At 36.3% G+C, this 20353-nt stretch overlaps 1 protein-coding gene across 1 annotated transcript; it reads left to right on the forward strand.

Moving 5' to 3' along the window:
* The first annotated feature begins 16014 nt into the window (after nt 1-16014).
* LOC137400474 (uncharacterized) lies at nt 16015-19124 on the forward strand. Its single transcript, XM_068086798.1, has 3 exons — nt 16015-16202; nt 16358-16599; nt 19111-19124. The coding sequence occupies exons 1-3, from the start codon at nt 16015-16017 to the stop codon at nt 19122-19124; spliced, it is 444 nt and encodes a 147-aa protein (XP_067942899.1).
* The last annotated feature ends 1229 nt before the right edge of the window (nt 19125-20353 follow it).

Consider the following 20353-nt stretch of genomic DNA (forward strand, 5'->3'; position numbering starts at 1 on the left):
TGTATTTATATGCTGTGCTGATCTTGTTGCTATAGTTGCAAGTAGCATAGCAACAAGTGATTGCTTTTAGACCATTCTAGTTTTGGTTTAAACTAAGCCCAAAATCATGAATCAGGGCAGTAAAGTATGTCTTTGCGATATAGAAGTGATAAGAAATTGTGTAGGCAGTTGAGAAAGGGTGTGCCGTAAAAGAAATGCATCGGTGCTCTAAGTATACCAGTTTGCACATGCTCAGCACACTGGAAAAAACAAGTATTGAACTCTTTACATGTTCACAGAGCCAAAATCTACCTACCAGCATGGTAAGCCTTAACATGGGCTTACTATTCTTGTTCCTAATTGTCATTTAAAATGAACTAATAAAGTATTTATATATCAATAATGAACTATCTTTTTCATCTAAACTACTTTTGACTGGAATAGCATGTATTCTGGGTTGCTGAATTGATTGTATTAAATTTTATATTCTCATCAGGTAAGACAATTACTAAAAAATACACCTTTAAAATTTCCACACTGTTGCACTGTTTGATTACCCGGATGTCAGCAGGCAGCTGATTCCATGCTTCTGAGGCTTGGTATAAAGGATGACAACATCAAGGTACTGAAGTAGATGCTGAAAGTGTTAGACCAAAAGCCTATTTATGAGTAAAGGTGGATAGGTTTGAGGTGAGACCACCTGGTATAGTACAGGTTTAGGGTGAGACCACCTCGCATAGTACAGGTTTAGGGTGAGACCACTTGGTATAGTACAGGTTCAGGGTGAGACCACCTCGCATAGTACAGGTTTAGGGTGAGACCACCTCGCATAGTACAGGTAGTGTCCAGGCATACAAATATGATTGTAAGATAGTGAGGCAAGCTGAAAGAGCTTAACGTTAAAAAGCATTCAACAAGCTTCATTCTCATTTAAGTTTAATTTGTAAAACTTGACAGCGAGTCAAACACTCTCACATGTGTTCACACATTTTTACCTTTTCTCATCCACTCAACACTTTAATAGAAATGCTAATTTCTAAAGAAACCAAGAAAGCACCTTACATGGCTATACTATGTTCCCTTGTCACTCAGAGCTCCTTGACTTCATCTGCTGATCTAAAACTTAAAAAATCAGCTTAAGCTATGTAGGCTTGAGATAAGCTATTTGTGGTGGTCAAGCGTTAGAATATATAATACATAATCACATAAAATGTCTTTTGACCAATCTCGACTGTTGAAAAAGTCTGTGCAGGTACATTTTTTGTTACAAGGTTTAAAAAAGTCTTTTTGCTATAGATTATTAGATTTATATATTTGAAAGTTATGATCTTAATTAAATAACTTCGCAAATGTTTTGTCTAGTTTGATTAGATCAACAAAACTTTACCAAATACTTACTGTTACAGAACTGGCATTTGAGTTTTAGTTCACAAACTTGTATCATATAGTTTTGCATGAAATCTATTTAGTATCTACAGTCATCTATTAACCCAGTAACCAGTTTTTCCAGGAATTCTGCTTCACAAATCTATATATATATTTCTCAAAGTATGTCCGTATGTGTATTTGTAGGATTGATTGTCCAGCAATAGCAATTATTAGAATAGTTGTAGCTGGGCAACAATGCAGACGCAAAGTCATGGCTTACAGACATTAGAAGCCTATCTTATTAAGTAGCCTACTAGAATTTTCCATTGGCTATGTGCCTGGCTAACAGCTTGAAAGTTACAGTTGTTTGACAAAGTTTTAAAACTCTTACAGTTGTCTTATTTTTCTCATAATTTATTTCAACTACACAGAACACTTCTCTCACAATATGTAATTTGAAAGTTAGAATGAGAAATGCTTTTATATGTTAAATACAAATCAATTTTCTGTCCAAAGACTTTTTTATTACCCCGGCAATGCCGGGTAGCACAGCTAGTATTATCCATAAACTTGGGTTCGAAGCAAAGCATGTAGGTAAGAGATTGAATCTCACTAACTTTGCAGCTTGCATCTGACATGTTTATACATAGACCTCCTAACTATACTGTTAGTTAATTAACTATACTAATAGTATAGTTAATAGGTCTATGTGTTTATAAGACAAAAAGTCAGGCAATGCCAAGAGATCTCACTACCGTATATCCTAACATATAAGCCGATCTCGCATATAATACGACCATACAAAACCCATACCCCTGAAACAATGCAATTATAGAAAATTTTCATGGATGTCAACCCTAGAAATCGTAACAGGCTGTATGCACCTATCATAGCAAAAGGTTGCAAAAAAGAATCAATGAAAACGGTGGCTATCATAACGGCTATTATTTGATTTTTATTACTGACGGTAAATTTTCTTCAATTGTAGTAGTGTACCATTAAAGTAAATAAACTGCATGTAAAGCTGTATGTGACAAGCGTGTATGACCAACCAATCACAGACTATTACTGCTGTCATGGTTACTATTACCAACCACTAAGCGCTGCTTTGCAAGCGTGTGCAAACTTTTATAGTCAGAGCAAAAGCTAGACAGAAAAAAAGCGAAATGGTCCGGTTTTATGGCATTTTTTTCAAGGAGCTCTCACTTGAGGCTTTTTCAAGCACAAGTTTTTGCCACTACATAAACCAAACTCTAACAGGCTTCTAGCTGCATGCTTGGAATAGTTGGAACTGTAGTTTCTGAAATGAAGTTAACATGATGTCATATTGTTTGAACGCGATCAAAGTTAAGCGCTGACCTCTTCAGAGTTATAAACTGACCTCTTATATAAGTTCATAACATTTTTTTGGGTTTAAACTTGGCTAATATTTAAGGATATATGGTAACTACATGTAAATGCTATTTATTGCTTCAAACCCTGTAGTTCCCAGCAATCTCTCATCACTAGGTGTTTATCCGGCGTTTCCCGAATATTACCACCAGAGTTGCTAATACTCAAGTGCATATTCATGGACTTGATTATCTGGAAAAGTTTATGAAAAAGTTTTTGCTTTATCAAATAATATATATTCATCCACTTTATTCCTGAAAGCAACACTAATACGCATTACTATTTTAGTAAAAATATGTTGATAATACCTAATATATATTTACCCAATTGATCTCAGAAAGCAACATAAACACGCATCACCATTCTAGTAAGAGATATGTTAATTTTTAATAATTTATGCTTGAGGCTCTCATGATGAGCCCAGAATTCTGAGCTAGCGGAACTTTATGCAAATGTGCAGAAATGCCGCTGCGGCTTTTGTTTAACTAAATTAAGAAACTAGTTAAAAACCTTGGAATTATTAAACTCACAGAATAAATACAGTATACTTTCATGTCAAAGACCCTTCCAAACAGTTTTGTTGATCTTGCACTAAACATAATTTTAAGAATTCCATATGGCGGCTCCCAAAAATATCTTTTTGCTCACAATTTTGGTTTAACTAGTGTGATTGATTAATAAAAAAACGTAGTTTTTTGAGTTCAACATACTAGTGTAACACAACTTTTGAATATAGAAAATCTTTGAAAATAATTGAAAATATATAAAATATTGAACCCTAAAACAATCGTATTCTACCAATACATTACTCTGAGTTCAATAACTCAGACTATTGACTACTTTTGAAGGTCGATTGATATTATGTATAAAGTGCACTAGCTTACAAAACCCACTATTTTATTGAAATCTGATCATAAAATTGTTGCGCATTTTATCGCATTTTATATATCTGCAAAGTATAATTTATGTAAGATGATCTCCATTGTCGTATGTGACAGTTTGTAGTGATACAGTTACAATGATCAATTGCTTTAACTGATCACAAGCACTCATCCAATGATGCCAAATTAACTCTGATAAAAGCAAAGCAGTGTATCGGAATCTGTCACATCTGAAGCTGATGCAAAAATGTTTGAGTAAAGAGGTTCTTTTATCTTGCTGTAACAATAGAAACCTTCCACACTTTACAGCTCTAAATAAACAGGGCGATGTTTCAACAAACTTCAAAAAGTTAAAGCTAGCTACCACTGATGTAAAAAAGTTGTGAGTCATTTTTTCAGCATAAAAAATTTGTAATCTATAAAAAAACAAAAATTTTAAAGTCTTTTTCAATTTGTAATTTAGCCAAAATATGCTTTTGTAGTTATTTAATGAGAAATGCATTGCTTTTCATCAAAGACTTATTCGAGGACTAACAAGACTGAGATCTAGTGAAAATAAAATATTTGGAATGCTGAGGCATTAAATGTTGTAGGTGAATATGAACTGCTGGCAATTAATATGGAAATACTGCTTCACGAATACGAAAGGCTTCAATTGCATGCATAGTTGAAGCATTTCCTTTAGACTTTGTTTATAGATATTACAAAGCAAAACCAGCCCTAATTTGATTAATCAAAAACCTGCCTTTGATGTGAAATCAATAAAAATCTCTTATACTTGCTACCTACATGTACATGTACATCTTCATTAACTATAAACTATTTTGTGTTGACGGTTCTCTAAGTTTTAGATCAGGTATGATACAATGGATGCAGTGGATGAAAACATGAACTTGATCTCCTTTTTTTCGAAAAAGACAACATTATACGTATTGAATTGAAAATAAATACGCTTTTTTATATAAACTTTGCTTAATAATGTTTAATCTGCTTCTGAAATTTTTTTTCAAATGATTTTTTAAAAATTTTTCAAAAATTTTTTTCTCAGGTTTTTTTATAATTAAAATGCAATTTAAAAACTACTTCAAATCTTAAGTTTTAATCTTGTGACTTTTATGGTAATGTACTAAAAAGGAACAGAGAAGAGCTCAAAGTGTTAAATCATAAATTTATTTTGAAAAAACGTTTCTATTTGCCACATTACAACAGGTTATGATACTACACTGAGTGCTTTTGTAAGTTTTACTTTGTAGAAATCATAACCTACTTATTGTTTGGCTAAGTAAGAAATACTGCGTGGAGTAATGATAACTTTTCACATCTCCTCATCATCACGTGTTAGCTGGCTATCAATAACCCATGGCTTATCTTCTGCTACCAGTATTAGTGTTGAAACCTTTTTCTCTTTTAGTTTTAATGTCTATTTAAGTATTGCTTACATATTAAGTTTTATGACGGTGTTTAGACTTACCGTGTGATATTTTAAGTTTAGCTCTGTGTTAAGCCGCGTGGTTTGACAGTTTTTCAGTGGCTCCAAGTTTTAATGCTCTTATATATTCTAATCCAAATGCTTAATCAGATTTGCTTGTGACTGTGCCAGTTAAAAAACCAAAAATTTGTGTTTCATCTTCAATAAGCTAAACCGGTAGTTGTTTGTTTGGAGTCAACCATTTATACCTGCCACAAACAGTGTTTCAGTTTTTATTCGAGTTAAATCACTTCTATCAACTTATTTTACACATTCATGAATGCTTCACTATTATGTTTTCATTTTCAGTTTAAGTTTCATAAATAATATGAATATTGAAAGAATAAAACTAAACTCTATGAACCATTGAAGACAGTTCAGAAAGCGCTACCTTAAACTTACCACAAAAGGTGGTGTTTTGCATGAAACTAATTGGCTAACCTACCGGCCATAGACATAAAATACAGAACTTGATAACGATAAGAAAAAGCTCTGACATAGTTTTTTGTCTGTCGGATGGTGAACTCAATGGCATTCCAGCTTACCCTCCATTCAGTCAGCTCTAGAGCATTAGTTAAACTGTGCCAAAAGGCTTCTAGTTGGAATTAAACCCTTATTAATAAAGTCAGTTTGCTACCAATTTTAGAGTTTAGGTTAGCAGTGCCGAGCTGTGGAGAGGCGGTGACTGGCAACTGCACTTCATACGCAGCCCAATAACTACCAAGATCAATGCGCTTTTCAGCATTGCGGTGGAATTACAACATCATCTTATCCAGTAAGAAGATTATCCTTAAAGGATTATACAGCGGAGAGTGCGTGTGCGCATTTCATGATTTCTTCAAGGTAACCGGAAGATGCTGTATGTCATGAGCATTGGTGATTCTGAACTTGGTATGGTTATGTCAGGAGCATTGGTGACTCTGAACTTGGTATGGTTATGTCAGGAGCATTGGTGACTCTGAACTTGGTATGGTTATGTCAGGAGCATTGATGACTCTGAACTTGGTATGGTTATGTCAGGAGCATTGGTGACTCTGAACTTGGTATGGTTATGTCAGGGGCATTGGTGACTCTGAACTTGGTATGATTTATTGCTTGAGTGTTTAACGATGAAACAGATATAGCTAATTTAAAATTGCATCCTTAGCCTGCATGTCAAAACTGGACATAAATGTATATATTAACATCCTTATGGAAGTTTTTATTTGAATATATAAAAACAAAAGTGTTTATAATTTTTAAACCTCAAAAAAACATCCACGATAAAGAATAATCAATTAGAAGGATAAACAGTTCACTAAAATATTTCTAAATTCACATTTGCCAAATTGTGACTAATATTTCGGCTTTATGACTTTTCTGTCTGTCTGAAAGCATCTGTTATGACTAATATATGATAAATTTAAATTTTTTATTAGCTTGTAGGAAGCGAAGCAGTTGAGTGGAAACTGTAGACTGGCAAATCTCCATAAAAGCTCTGCAATGATAAATCAATTTAATCAACCAACTAAATGTAACTTTACTTAATAAATAAATAAATTGATTGGTCTATGAGTCAACTTCCAACGCATAAGGAAAGAATGTTAAATTTTATCCAGCTTTAATCCTACCAAAATGGTATCATTTTTGACTGAAATCTTCAGTTTTTTTACATAAATAACCTTCTCAGTGTGAAAATTCCTTTTTAAAAATACACAATTTGTGTTTGTAAAAATTCAGATAAAAGAAATGCAATTTATACCAGCCATTTATTGATGACAGTGCTTGTTCAGCATCTAAAATTGGAAATTTTAGATGCTGAACAATTTCCAATTTTAATTTACTACAGCATGTTCAATTTAAAAAATCTTAAATAACATATACAAAGGTGCCATCCGCATAGTTAGACAATTTGCAATAGTTTTGTAATAAAGTATTTACAGAAACCTAGAAAAGAAGTGGTTTAAAGATGAAAGCCTTGCGGAACTCAATGAACTATTCTCATAGCTTTAAAGTTAGCTTCTCTTACATCAAAAATATGTTTTTGCTGTGAACATACAGATAGGAAAACAATATAGATAAACCAGATTCAGCGAGCTGACAACTCTCTGGTCTCCTACATAGCATTTCATGATTCATCAAGTCAAATGATCTTTTGACATTTAAAAAAATGGCACCAATGAAGCACACAGATGAGCTACAAAATTTTAGTTTGCAAGCACTCAAAAATGCAAAATAGTTTGCTCACAAAAGTAATTTTTTCTAAAGCCACTCTGTCAGAGATTAAGGTACTGGAATTGTAGTTTCAGCATCATCTTGGTTTGCTTACTTGTAAACATGTATTACCAAAGCGAGTTTCATCCATAGAGGAAAATATCTTGTTGTTAAACTGTCACTCGGTAGTATCGCAATGGTCAATTGAAGTTCACTAGTAAATCATACATGATTTTAGACATAAAGGGACATTTATTCCTTCTGACTTTTTAGATGACAAAGTTAAAATAGGCTTTATCATTGTAAAATAATACAATATTCTAATATGAAATAATTGAAGAAGGCTAGAGTTCCTTTGCTAATGCTCGCAGACAACTTGTACACTATACATGTAGCATACAACATTGAAGTTCTATTACAATATTATTGAGATATCATATAATCGCTGCCTCGTAACAATAGGTCTATCTATGCCATGCGCTACTAGCGGAAAGAATAGTACACAATAAAACTCATAAACAGCTACTAAATACTATACTTTAAGCAATATGTACTTATTGAAATATTAAAGCATCTTTTGATTATGGTCGTCCAACAGGGAAAATAATGTAGTCTATACATCCTCATAAATAAACCAGCTCATATCATGTAAACAGTTACAGTTAAATCGTGACACACAGAGTTATTCTGTTCCGATATTAACTTTGTATATCGAGTTTATTGTACATGGGAGCAAATAATCTTATGAAAATTTAATTGTTTTTTGTTTTGTTATGTGTTTGAAAATAGGTAACGATAATGAATTGCTCAAGTGAGTACATATAGCATTAAAACAAACAAATTATGAAAATGATTTAAAAACTAAATATAAATTTCAAGTGTGTGCAAAAACTAAATTATTAAAAGAACAATCAGTAAAATACTTTTATAATTACTTAATTTTACAGACAAATTACAGAAGTAAATTCTGGGGTAAAATGTGTAATAAACGTAATCAGCATGACTTACTCTACATGTAACTTACACTGGATATAGTTTAAATTATATTAATGTCAATATTTTACTATTATTTTACATTCGACACTTAATTTTTACCTGCTTTTCACTTACAAAAATTTAACAGGTCAAGAAATCTTTGGACAGCATGTTGCCAATTACTTTGATGTCAAAGCAAGTATTTGCTCAGATTTTACATTGTAGACCAAAATATCTGTATGTAGCCTACATGTAGATGTTTTACTCCCCAATGCTCTTCTAGACACGTAGCCAACACAAATGCTGCTGACATTTCTGAAAGCTTTAATGGTTTTTTGATGCTTTACATAACACAGCTATTCAACCTTGAGAAAAAGATGTTTTATACATAACTAAAAATTAGTAAACACAACCAACAATTTTTAATCTGACCAAACCAAACAACTCATTCAAACAATTGTTGCTGGAGTAAACTTGCTTTTGGGTAGATTCAAGTTATTAACACTTTTATCAATAGAAAACAACTCCAATTCTTCAAGCTATCAACACTTCTATCAATAGAAAGCAACTCCAATTCTTCAAGTTATCAACACTTTATCAATGGAAAACAACTCCGATTCTAGTTAATATGCCATTTTTCTCTATTTATAGTGTGTTGTCAAAGAGATCTATTGCTTACAACTTAACTTCCTACTTTATAGCAAGACTATCAACTGTAGCCATTCTGTACAAAACACCCGCTAAACACTTGCCTTCTACAGTCAGGTCTTCTCGCAATTACAACAATGTCTACCAGCTACTTCAACATTGAGTCTTGCTTCTCTGATAACAGAGGCTCACAGAAACACTAATGAAAAGTACAATGGTTCTTCACCCATTTTACCAATTGCCCTATGTTGGTGACCAAACTAGATATGATATGGCAGTTTTACAAATTTCTTGCAGCAGATATCTGAAAGGTCTAACAAATATATATTTTTAGAGCTAATTCTTTTTAAATTGCGTATGTTCTTGAAAAGTTTTTTTATATTTGTTCTGATATTTCGACTCTCCTATTTATCCAAGTATACTGCTTATTTAGTATAATATTCCCTGACTTTTAAATCACAACACCGGTATTTTTTGACCCAAATATAACTCTCCCTGTAAGTTTACAGATTTCATGCGGAATGCTGGAAAAGTTATGCTATATCTGTCAATGGATCATGTATGCCTGGGCTAAGGTAAAAGTCTCTAGTGCGATTCAAAAGGCCGATGACAGCAGTGTGATTGATTCTAACAATGACGAGAGAGATTGACGCCGAAATTGTATAGTTGTGTGTACGAGGTGTGAACTGAAAAGTGACTCTACTGACTTTCGGTGCAAATGTGCTGGTGTTACTGTAGAGTTTGTTGGAAACTAGATATTGAATTCATTCAGGATTTTAAGAAAGATGATTTCACTTGTTAAGTGTGCGGTTCACAATCTTTATTTTTACTGTGAAACTTGAAATAACATTTCAGTACCATTTTTATACCAACTTGCAAAGCACAATAATTATGAATGCAATAAAATATGAAAAGATACAGTATGATAGCAAGTAAAAGTACTGAACATCAAATGAAATTTGACAAGAAATAATATAACATGGTATAATAAAGTAAAACAGTATATGCAACTAACCTGTAATCTCTAATAAATAATCTCTTAGCAATTGACAACTTAATAATTAAGAGCAGTGATTCAAATCTGGCTGCCTTCTACAGAAGTTAGAAAAACGTCACGCTATTAGTTGAGCAAAACCTTAGCCTATGACTCAACTCCGGCAACTATTATTGGTCATCACGTATTAGGCCAATTTGACTTGGCATCAACTCCAGGAATGCTAAACTAATAAACCTTTCCTACAGTTACCATTAAGCAATGGTTTGGTATTTTTTGTTAGCCCACAACTGAGCATTCTTGGAAGATATTGTCAATTGATTGAATAAACTTTGACTTATCCAACACACTTTTTAATCACTTAGAGTGCCTTATAATCCAAACAGCCTTATATGTGGAAAATGACAAATATTAACATGTTAATTGATGCTGCTCCTTGTAATCTAGTGCGCTTTATAGGCCAGAAAAATGGTACCTAAGCAGAATTTTTGACTTTTGCAACGACCCTTCCAGTATTATATAATTATTTTATTATATCTACATATTTCATGATTTTATTCCCCTAACGCAAAAGTTGATTTTGCAAGTTGGGATTTTTTATATACTCAAATATAATGTTCCCCAACTTTTGATGTTGAAATTTGGGAGAAAAAATGGAGCACTATACTAACATTATTATTAGCAGGCAAAAGAGCTTTAGAAATAGTTCCGTTGGCACCGCGTTTCGTTGGCAATTTCTGCTGTGATTTAGACTATTTTGAGTATGGGAATTCAAAACTAAAGTGCTGCCGTGGCTGCCATTCCCACATTTGTAAGAAATCTGAAAACACAAAATGTTTTAAGATTTATCTCCCCTGTGAATAAGATTCCCTCATAGAAGCAGCAGATCTGCAAGTTTTTTTTATATATATATTTATTTTGCAGTGACCCAGTATGTTAGTGGCAAAGTCAAAATTCATCGTCGATGTGTTTCCAAACTAACATTCCAAATCTCATGGTTGTTACATGCTTTGTAAACTATTATTATATCTACATATCTATATTCATATATATATATATATATATATATATATATATATATATATATATATATATATATATATATATATATTTATATATATTTATATATATTTATATATATATACATATATCTACATATGTATATATTTATATATATATGTATATATATATATATATATACATATATATATATATATATATATATATATATATACAGCCATACCTCTACATACAAGTCTCCACTGTACGAGAAACTCAAGATATGAGCCGAACTTCGAGCAATTTCTTCTTTGAGATACGAGTAACATTTGAGATACGAGCCTACGAGCCGGTTCTCAATAGTCGCTACACTATATTGCCAAGGATGCGAGAGGTCACTTCCGAGAACAGTATTGCTCTAGCTTTCTCTTCAAATCAGTTAGAGAAATGTTTTTAAAAGGTTGGCTAAAAGTTATAGCAAATGTAAGACCAAAGTCGCTTAACCAGAAACAGATAATAAAATATACAACAATAGAATTAAACTAAGTTACAAGATTAAAACTTTATTTCCAATGTGTGTTTAGTAAGCTGAATTTGTTTAAGTTAAATTCAAAGCTTCTTTTATATACAGTCCTAAAGATTTAGTTTGCCCAACGTGTTGCTCTCAAATCTCTCTCAAACAGCGGTTATCCACAGCGTTTGACTTTAAGACAAAAATTCTATACACTAGTGTACATAGTGATGTTGCATTTTGTTGCAGATCATAAAAACTAAATAAATATTGTAAGTACTAAATTACAACAACTAAAACATGTTTTTTCATCGTAATATCCTGTTTGGGTAGTGTTTTCATGAAATGATAACAAATTAGTTTGTAATCACGTACTGTGAACAGGGTGATTAATAGTACTAACGCTAGTATCAACAGTTTTACAAAACTAACAGGGTTACATCAAAATATCACCTATCCTAACTATTTGTTGATTTTGTTCAATGTGTTAGTCATTGTATTCACCATTGGCATCCTCTACTACCATTGCTTCAGTTTGTTGCAGTGCACGCATGTGCAAAGCTTTGTGTAAGGCAGCTTTGCCTTGATACAAGCAATACCGTTCCCTCGGCAGTTAGATTTTTGACAGCCACATAAAGCTGTTTGCAGCATATCAGATAGAGCGATAATGCTGGTATGACGCTTCATTGCATACTCATTGCTTTTTCATCAATGACTCTCCGAGTCTTTTCCTTGCCTGCTGACAGTCGACATCTGTTTTGATGAGTTTCCTATGACTCTTTTTCTCTTTACCCGCAAAGGACAAAACTGCATCACAGCCGGAGGAAGCAATCCAACCTACGAGACTTTCACATCGAGTATTTTCGAGCTTAGCAGCTATTATACTGACATATAATAGCTGCTTCTCGTTGCTCTGCCCAAGAAAAAAAAAGAGTCAGCAATTGATATGCTTACCACGAGCAAGCACGATAATAGCAACTTTTGTGCCAAAAATTTGATCATTATCTGTGAATATTCATCAGCAGCGTGGCATGCATGTAGCACGAGACAGATGTATGCCTCCTTATAATCACAAGCCAAAGTTGGTTCTTCTGCGCATAAATTTTAATACTAAGCCGGTAGCATGATCTTGTTGTCGTAACATAGAGTATCAGGGTATCGTGCCTGACTGCAGTCTTCTAGTATGAAACAATGAATGCGAAAAACACTTCTTTGTTTATTCCAGACTTAAGCCTGGTTCCCATATCGGTTGCGAGACCCCAGCAGTAATCTTGCGCAGCAAAACGCTTGCGACTTTAGGCTCGGCAACTTCTGTTCACATAAAGCTGCCTCACTAATAATTGCATAAAAAATGTTCACTTGCCATGCCGTTTCGAAAATGCCGACCTTCACCTGTTCGGCGCATTTCGGGAAGGTTTTGCCTGCGGCTCTTCGCGAAAGTTAAACAGTTTTGAACTCTTGCGTTGACCACTAGCGATACACGGCGGTACTCGGCGCGTAGGTTCACTATTCATCGCTAATAGCCCTGCAGTGCTGTCGCTAGTGCTTGCGGGATATATGGGAACCAGGCTTTAGAGAGGCTTTTCAGTCAGTTGGTGTCTTCACAGCTTAATTAGTAATATGAAGATTGCTTTGTAGACTCTTATCACCTTTTTGCTTCGATCACTTTCCTTGATTCTCTTCTTTTAATAGTTATCGATCACAAAATCCACACGCGCAGCCTTGTACTTTTTAGCATGAGTAATAAGCACTTCAAAAATGGTATCAGCAGGTTTTCCAAATGTTGAAGGAATAGCACTGGTACGCAGAGGTTGGGTAAGGGCCATACATCCACAAGGACAGCCCCGCAACCTCAATAACTTGTAGTCACTACCTTTATGGCTCTGTTTGATCATGTCTGCCATAGATACGATCTGGTCCTGTTCAAACACGCAACATTCAAACTCACTGCAGAATGAGTGAGAAAGCAAATCTTGAGCACTCTACTGAGCAAATATTCATTAAGAGTAAATTCTGAAGATTTGCTGTTTTATTCTATGGTTTGCTATCTTGAGTCAAAAATATTTTTGTAAAGCAATATTACAATTTTCAGTTAAAAAAAAATTCAAATCTGTATTTTAGATATTCGTTGTTAGTTTAAAACTATTTAGCTTTTATACAAACTGGCATGCGCATTGATAACATGCAGCATTTACGAGTCTCTGAAAATAAGTAAAAGACTTGCAGTTTATGTCTTGTGATGAAGCGCAACCAGCCAAGACTATCCTTTGAAATTTTATATAAGCTATTAAATTTTTTTTTATGATGAACTGAAAGTATTACCAAAAATTGTTCACATTAGTCTCCAGCCAATCAAAATGTATTTTTTTCAGTTTGTTTTGTTTAGAGATGAGTCTTATAGGGTTTATGAAATGCTAAATTTTGCCTGTTCATTTAATTTTAGCAACTAAAAGAACTAATCAGAAATAAGAATTCAAGCAGAAGAGCTTCATATTAGTGCATAATTATACAGATAAGAATTGTCACTATTGTAGTGATGTTAGATTGGTTTGTATGAAGATGTTGTAGTAAGTTGGAATAAATTCCTATATTGATCTTACATCAATTTGTAATAGCTTGGCCAAAACAATCCGGCCATTCAAGATAGACTACAATGTTGATAGTTTTTAACTTAATTGGGTTTCAAAAATTTCAACTATAGGAATTCCACGTAACAAAATTCTTCAATGGAACATAATTTTTTATTCCCAATGACTCTCCTACGGTAAGGTTTGGTTAGTTACACTAAAAGTCACGATTCTGTTACATGCAAAGCTTGCTTTTTGCTGCTATTATAAAAAGTCAAATACATGAAACAAGCATATATACAAAATGTACTTACTATTTGTGTGAATTGCTCAAGGTTATTTCTTTTAGCTTCAAGTAGCTAAAAGAGCAGCTTCTGTGTTAGCCACTTGAAGGACAGCTTTGCAAGTACAGTGCACCTTCAGGATAAGATTTTTATCATTCCGGGGTTGGCATCATATAGTGAAAAAATTGAATGTAAGGGTGTAGAAACCATAGTAACTATATAATGCAAACAACTCCTGGTAAAAATCGTCAAAATTTCGTATGTAAGTGGTGTACATATCAAAAATTAGTAACAAAATAGTATGCTAACCTTAGTAACTATAGTTATCTGCAGCAACTTTATTGTCTTTGGTGTATTTAGTGGTTCTGATCTGCAATAAAATGTCACATTATGATGTACCGCAGTACATACCGTAGAGAGTTCTTACCTTCAAGCCAGACGCATGTATAACATAAACTTTGAATTTCCCTCAGATAGATTTAGCTTACTAAACACACGCACACACTCACTTACACACACCACGCATGCATGATGCACGCACACTACGCACACACACCACACACGCACACAACGCCTGAACACCAAACACGCACGCCACGCTCACAAATCATGCACGATGATCACGCACGCACGCACACCACACGCACACACAAATGTACACACTCACATACACACACACGCACGCACGCACGCACACACACGCACGCACGCACGCACACACACGCGCGCGCACACACACACGCACGTGCACACACACGCGCGCTCACACACGCACGCGCGCACACACACTTAAAGTTAAGTTTTAGTATGTATTTTTAACTGTTTTACTGAACTTCAACTTTTTATTACTAAAATTTTATTACTTATCAGTTTCTGTATTTGCTTTTACTATAACTTTTAGCGGACCTGTTTAAAACCGTTTTCAACCGTTTTCAACCTAATTCAGCAAAAAACCCGAACAATGCTGTTCTCGTAACAAAATGGATTCTGTTAGCAGATTAAGAGAAGTTGTCTAACCACTGACTTGTTTAAGGGCATCGCAACTCCAACTTTGCTGCTGGTTTTTAAGAGAAAATGTTACTGTTTTACAAATGAGAATTGCTGAACTGAGAAAAATCGGTCATTGTGTTTCTTTCAGGCATTGTATAAATACTTTCGGCAATTAGAATTTTATTTCACATACTTCCATACAGTTACTATATGCTTAATTGTTCGAATTTAGCTTTTGGCGGACAAAAAAAGCTTTCCTTGACCCATCCTTATCCGCTTCCAACTACGCAAGCTCAGTTTTTGTTCGTCAACTGAAGTTGGAGCACGCACTGTTTCACAGAATTCTCTCTCTTCAGTTTCCAGCTTTAAATATGGCAGGTACGTATCATGTTTGTCCCTCCTTGAGAGGGACAGCATACCCCTTGCCTTCCTGTCAAAGGGTAGTCGATGGACGAGTTCTTTTATACTCCGAAATTGACATTTTCTTACCTTGACTTGACTCGGTTGATTTGCACCCGACCTAACCTTCGCCCTGTCCTTTCGGAAGGGGATAGCCAGGTCGGAATCTCCTTGTCTCACCCTCGTTAGCTCAGAGCACATGTGTAAGCCTCCTTATGAGCTATCGGTGGGATATCTGTTATATCAGAAATACCTAACTGAAAGGTCTCTGTTTATAATGGGTTGTCAGGGCTCTCCTTGATCAAGTTTCTGTACCGCTGTGTCTTGAAACTTGAGAAGGTGGTCGTTACTTTGTTGTTAACGAATATGTCAGGTCCTTCTCTTCTCTTGACAGACAATCAAGAAGCAGAAGACCAGCCTCAACCAGTGACCGTTGATGATGAAAACGGGACAGGGGAAGATGGCAAAGACATGTCCTTGAGGGAGCTGAAAAGGAAGATCTTTGAAGTACTCCCGGATTCCATACTACCCCCTCCAGATCACAAAGTAAAGAGGTATGGTAGCTTCTATGTAAATCTAGTTGATATTGGTTATATTCCATGTCGATATCATGATAGATATAGTGGTTACATTGTCTTATAGATGTACATGATATATATCTAGTGAATAGATATTTATGAGTACATAATGACATTTTCTGTTCTCGTAGAGCCAAGACTATCGCCGAACAGATGCTATCTCAAGACAGACCACAAGACGATGACGATACAGACTATAGTCTGCCCTTGTCTCAGGTCATGACTTCAGCCATAGAAGAGGTCAAACACCAGAAACAAGCCTTCACAGCGAAATATCCCAGAATAAGAGGGTTCCATGTTTCGAACTACCAAGTACAGGGGGACACGCTCAAATCGTCTTACAGCCGCACTGACGAGGACGCTGCACTTCTGGGTAAGGCATCTAACAAGGCCCTCATTCCATGCAAATATATTGAGGAGATGGAAACCCTTACAAGGCAGTTGATGCTTTTTGCTAGCCATTCAGATTGGGTCCTTGGCAGCTCTGTTGCGCTTTTGCAACAGGGTGATACAGATGCAGTCATCAGATCGATTGAGAGCTTATGTCTTGCACAATCCCATACTGCTGCTTTGCTTGCATGCTTACTTGCTATTTTGGTGCATGTCAGGCGAGATCAGTTGGTCTCTACCTCTGCTCTTTCCTCTGCCACTAAGTCTTCTTTGCTAAAGCTTGCCATGCCGCTTAATTCACCACTGTTTGAAGGAAAGTTGGCTGATTTGACCTCACAGGATGCATCGACAGCATCCAACAGAGCGTTGATATCTATAGTCAAGCAGCAGAAATGGTCACTACAACCAGCTCAACCAAAATCGGAGAAAGAAGGTGACACTGGTAAAAAGTATAGTTTTCAAAGTAAAGGAAAGGCCCCACAGAAAGGCAAATCCTTCAAGATACCCAAGACGACCGTCGAAAAAAAGTAGGCGGCTGTCTCACCAGTTACTGGCAGGTATGGAACAATCTGCCCAGTGCCTCTACTTGGCTAATAGATCTGTTAAAACACAGTTTACGTTTAAACACAAAAGCCCCTTTAAATTATCCAGTACCACAAGCACTCTCAGAAGACTTGGTATTGGAGCTAATGGTTTTAGAGTCCAAAGGTGCCGTAGAACCTGTCACAGGAGATCACAAGGGTTTCTACAGCCGAATATTCTCAGTACCGAAGACAAACGGGCAGTTGAGAATAATTATAGACTTATCCAGACTGAACAAGTGGCTCACTGCACCCAAATTCAAGATGGACAACATACAAACAGTACTAGCTGCTCTGGACAAATCGATGCGGATGGTAAAGCTGGACCTCACCGATGCCTTTTTCCATATACCCATTCACACAGACAGCAGGAAGTTTCTACGGTTTATGATGAACGAACGACCAATGCAGTTCAAGGTTCTACCGTTCGGGTTATCCATAAGCCCTCACACCTTCATGAAGGTCATCTCCACAGTAGCGGCTCACCTACGACAACGATAGACGCCTTCAGATAGGCACTCAAATGAATCCACCTCAAGCGGATTGCATGCTTCAATCAGACGCCTCTGCCTCAGGATGGGGAGGTATAGTCGGCGAGGAAACAGCTCAAGGAAGGTGGGGAGTCGAGGAAAGAAAACTCCACATAAACGTTCTCGAACTCCTGGCACTCTACAAGTGCCTTCAAACTTTTCAGAAGAGTTTGCTCGGAAAAGTGGTCTTGTGCCAGATAGACAACACAACAGTCGTAGCCTATGTAAAGAAACAAGGAGGAACCAGATTGCCACAGCTATGTACCCTAATCTGGGAAATCCTGCACTGGTGGGACGAGAAGAAGATCACATTGAAGGCATGCCATCTGCCCGGCGAACGGAATGTTATCGCAGACATGTTGAGTCGGGTGACTTCACCAACAGAGTGGTCTCTACACCCTCAGGTGGTCAAGATGATTTTCAAACAATGGGGCACTCCAATGGTGGATCTGTTTGCAACCAAGTTGAACAACAAGCTACCGATATACTTCAGCCCTATGAAGGACCTTCAGGCAGCAGGAGTGGATGGACTGAGTCAACCATGGGACAGACTGTGGGGTTACGCGTATCCTCCCATAAACTTGCTTCCCCTGGTACTGAGGAAAATTCTCCATTCCCTAGATTGTCAGATCATAATTATAGCTCCAAACTGGCCCAGACGGAGTTGGTTCACAGGACTGTTAAGCCTACTGGCATCCAGACCACTGGAACTTCCTACAATGGCGAAGCTCCTGAAACAGAACGGAGTATACCATCAGGGTACAGACAGACTGCAACTTCACGCCTGGATGCTGTCCAGCAGACAAGATGCAAGGAAGGCATTTCTCGAAAAGCAGCCTTTTATGCCACAAGATGCGTCAGGGAGTCTTCATCAGCCGTCTACGATGGGAAATGGAAAGTGTACTCTGATTGGTGTATTAGAGAGGAGAGAAATCCGCTCGAGCCCACTATCTATGATGTAACTGACTTCCTTATCTATCTGCTAGAGGAGAGAAAGCTGTCAGTGAGTACAATCAAAGGCTACAAGGCTGCACTGGTCAATACTCTAGGTAGATCTTTCCCGACAGGGACCGAGGACATAATCAAGGAGATGCTGAGAGGCTTTGCCGCTTGCTCTCATAAAACCATCAGAAGACAATTACCAAAGTGGGATCTCACGGTCATCCTCCACCACCTCTCTAAGTCAAGCGCAGATTTGAGGTAATCCTAGTTGCCTTATACTCACTAATCCTGCTTGCTTGCTGCTTTCTATCAGCATGTTACAACGCTTGTTGTACACACTACACACTAATACTGCTTGCTTGTTGCTTTTTATCAGCTTGTTACAGCTCTTGTATTAACTTGGTGCTGACACAACAAGTTATAACTTGTATTATTTTTCAGGTCGCTATCCCTGAAATGCATGTTTCTTCTAGCCCTGAGCACTGGGAAGAGGAGATCAGAGATTCATGCCCTCACTAGAGAGTCCATCAACATCTCTGAAGATACCATCCAACTCGGAGTTAATCGCGGCTTTATGGCCAAGACACAGAAGGCAAGCGATCCGGAACTGAAGATCCTCGTTAGAGCTAACCCAGGAAATCCAAACCTGTGTCCTTATCTGACATTACTAGAATATCTGACAGTTACTAATGATTTATGTGACAATAATGGTAATCTGTTTCTGTCTTACATCAGACCTCATAAACCCATCACTCAAGATTCTGTTTCAAGATGGATTTGTTGTGCTATTAGAGACTCTTATAAAGTTTTAGATATGTCTTCTCTACCAGAAACCAATGCCCATGAGGTTAGGGCTATAGCGGCCTCTATGTTCATTTCAGATGATAATAATGTTGATGAAATTTTAGCCACTGGCCTATGGTCAAGCAAGTGGTCCTTTCTGGGACACTATAAAAGAGATATACCGTGGGACCTGTCTCAATTTAAGTCACTGGTGGTTGTTAATAAAGTGTTGAAGCTCTAATCTACACCCTTATCACTTTATACCCAAGACCCCTACCATGATGATTGGGTTCTTCGATACATACTATCAGACACTCCACAAGTAGATAAATTCCTTGGGTGAGGAGTTTTCCCCTCCTATCACACCTTACGAAGAAAATGTTCGGGGTGATATCCTTTAGTATCCCCTCCTTTGACCCTTACATTTTAATCCGCTTAGTGAATTCCATACAAGACAACTCCTGCCCAGCCACCTGTGTCTGTGGGATTCTATTAAGCATATAGTAACTGTATGGAAGTATGTGAAATAAAATTCAAGATTTTTTATAGTAAAATCCAATTTTATGATCATACTTACCATACAGTTACTATAGACCCACCCTTCCCCCCCACGGGAGTTGCCTTCTCTCTGCGTGCAAGTTGACTCACAAAACTGAGCTTGCGTAGTTGGAAGCGGATAAGGATGGGTCAAGGAAAGCTTTTTTTGTCCGCCAAAAGCTAAATTCGAACAATTAAGCATATAGTAACTGTATGGTAAGTATGATCATAAAATTGGATTTTACTATAAAAAATCTTGAATTTTGGTGTCTTTGTTATTTTGACGTGCGTAGTAAGCACACCGACTGCAAAAATTTGAACTCCAGCGAGAATTTTGTTGAACTCGGATTGTGAAATAAGATTC

This window comes from Watersipora subatra, chromosome 7 (genome assembly GCF_963576615.1).
Source record: "Watersipora subatra chromosome 7, tzWatSuba1.1, whole genome shotgun sequence".
NCBI classification, from domain to species: Eukaryota; Metazoa; Bryozoa; class Gymnolaemata; order Cheilostomatida; family Watersiporidae; genus Watersipora; species Watersipora subatra.

Bases quoted from the DNA above. Each gene is read 5' to 3' on its own strand.
- LOC137400474 (XM_068086798.1), top strand. From the start codon at position 16,015: ATGTCAGGTCCTTCTCTTCTCTTGACAGACAATCAAGAAGCAGAAGAC. The intron at 16,203-16,357 runs GTATGGTAGCTT...CTGTTCTCGTAG, and splicing joins CCAGATCACAAAGTAAAGAG to AGCCAAGACTATCGCCGAAC.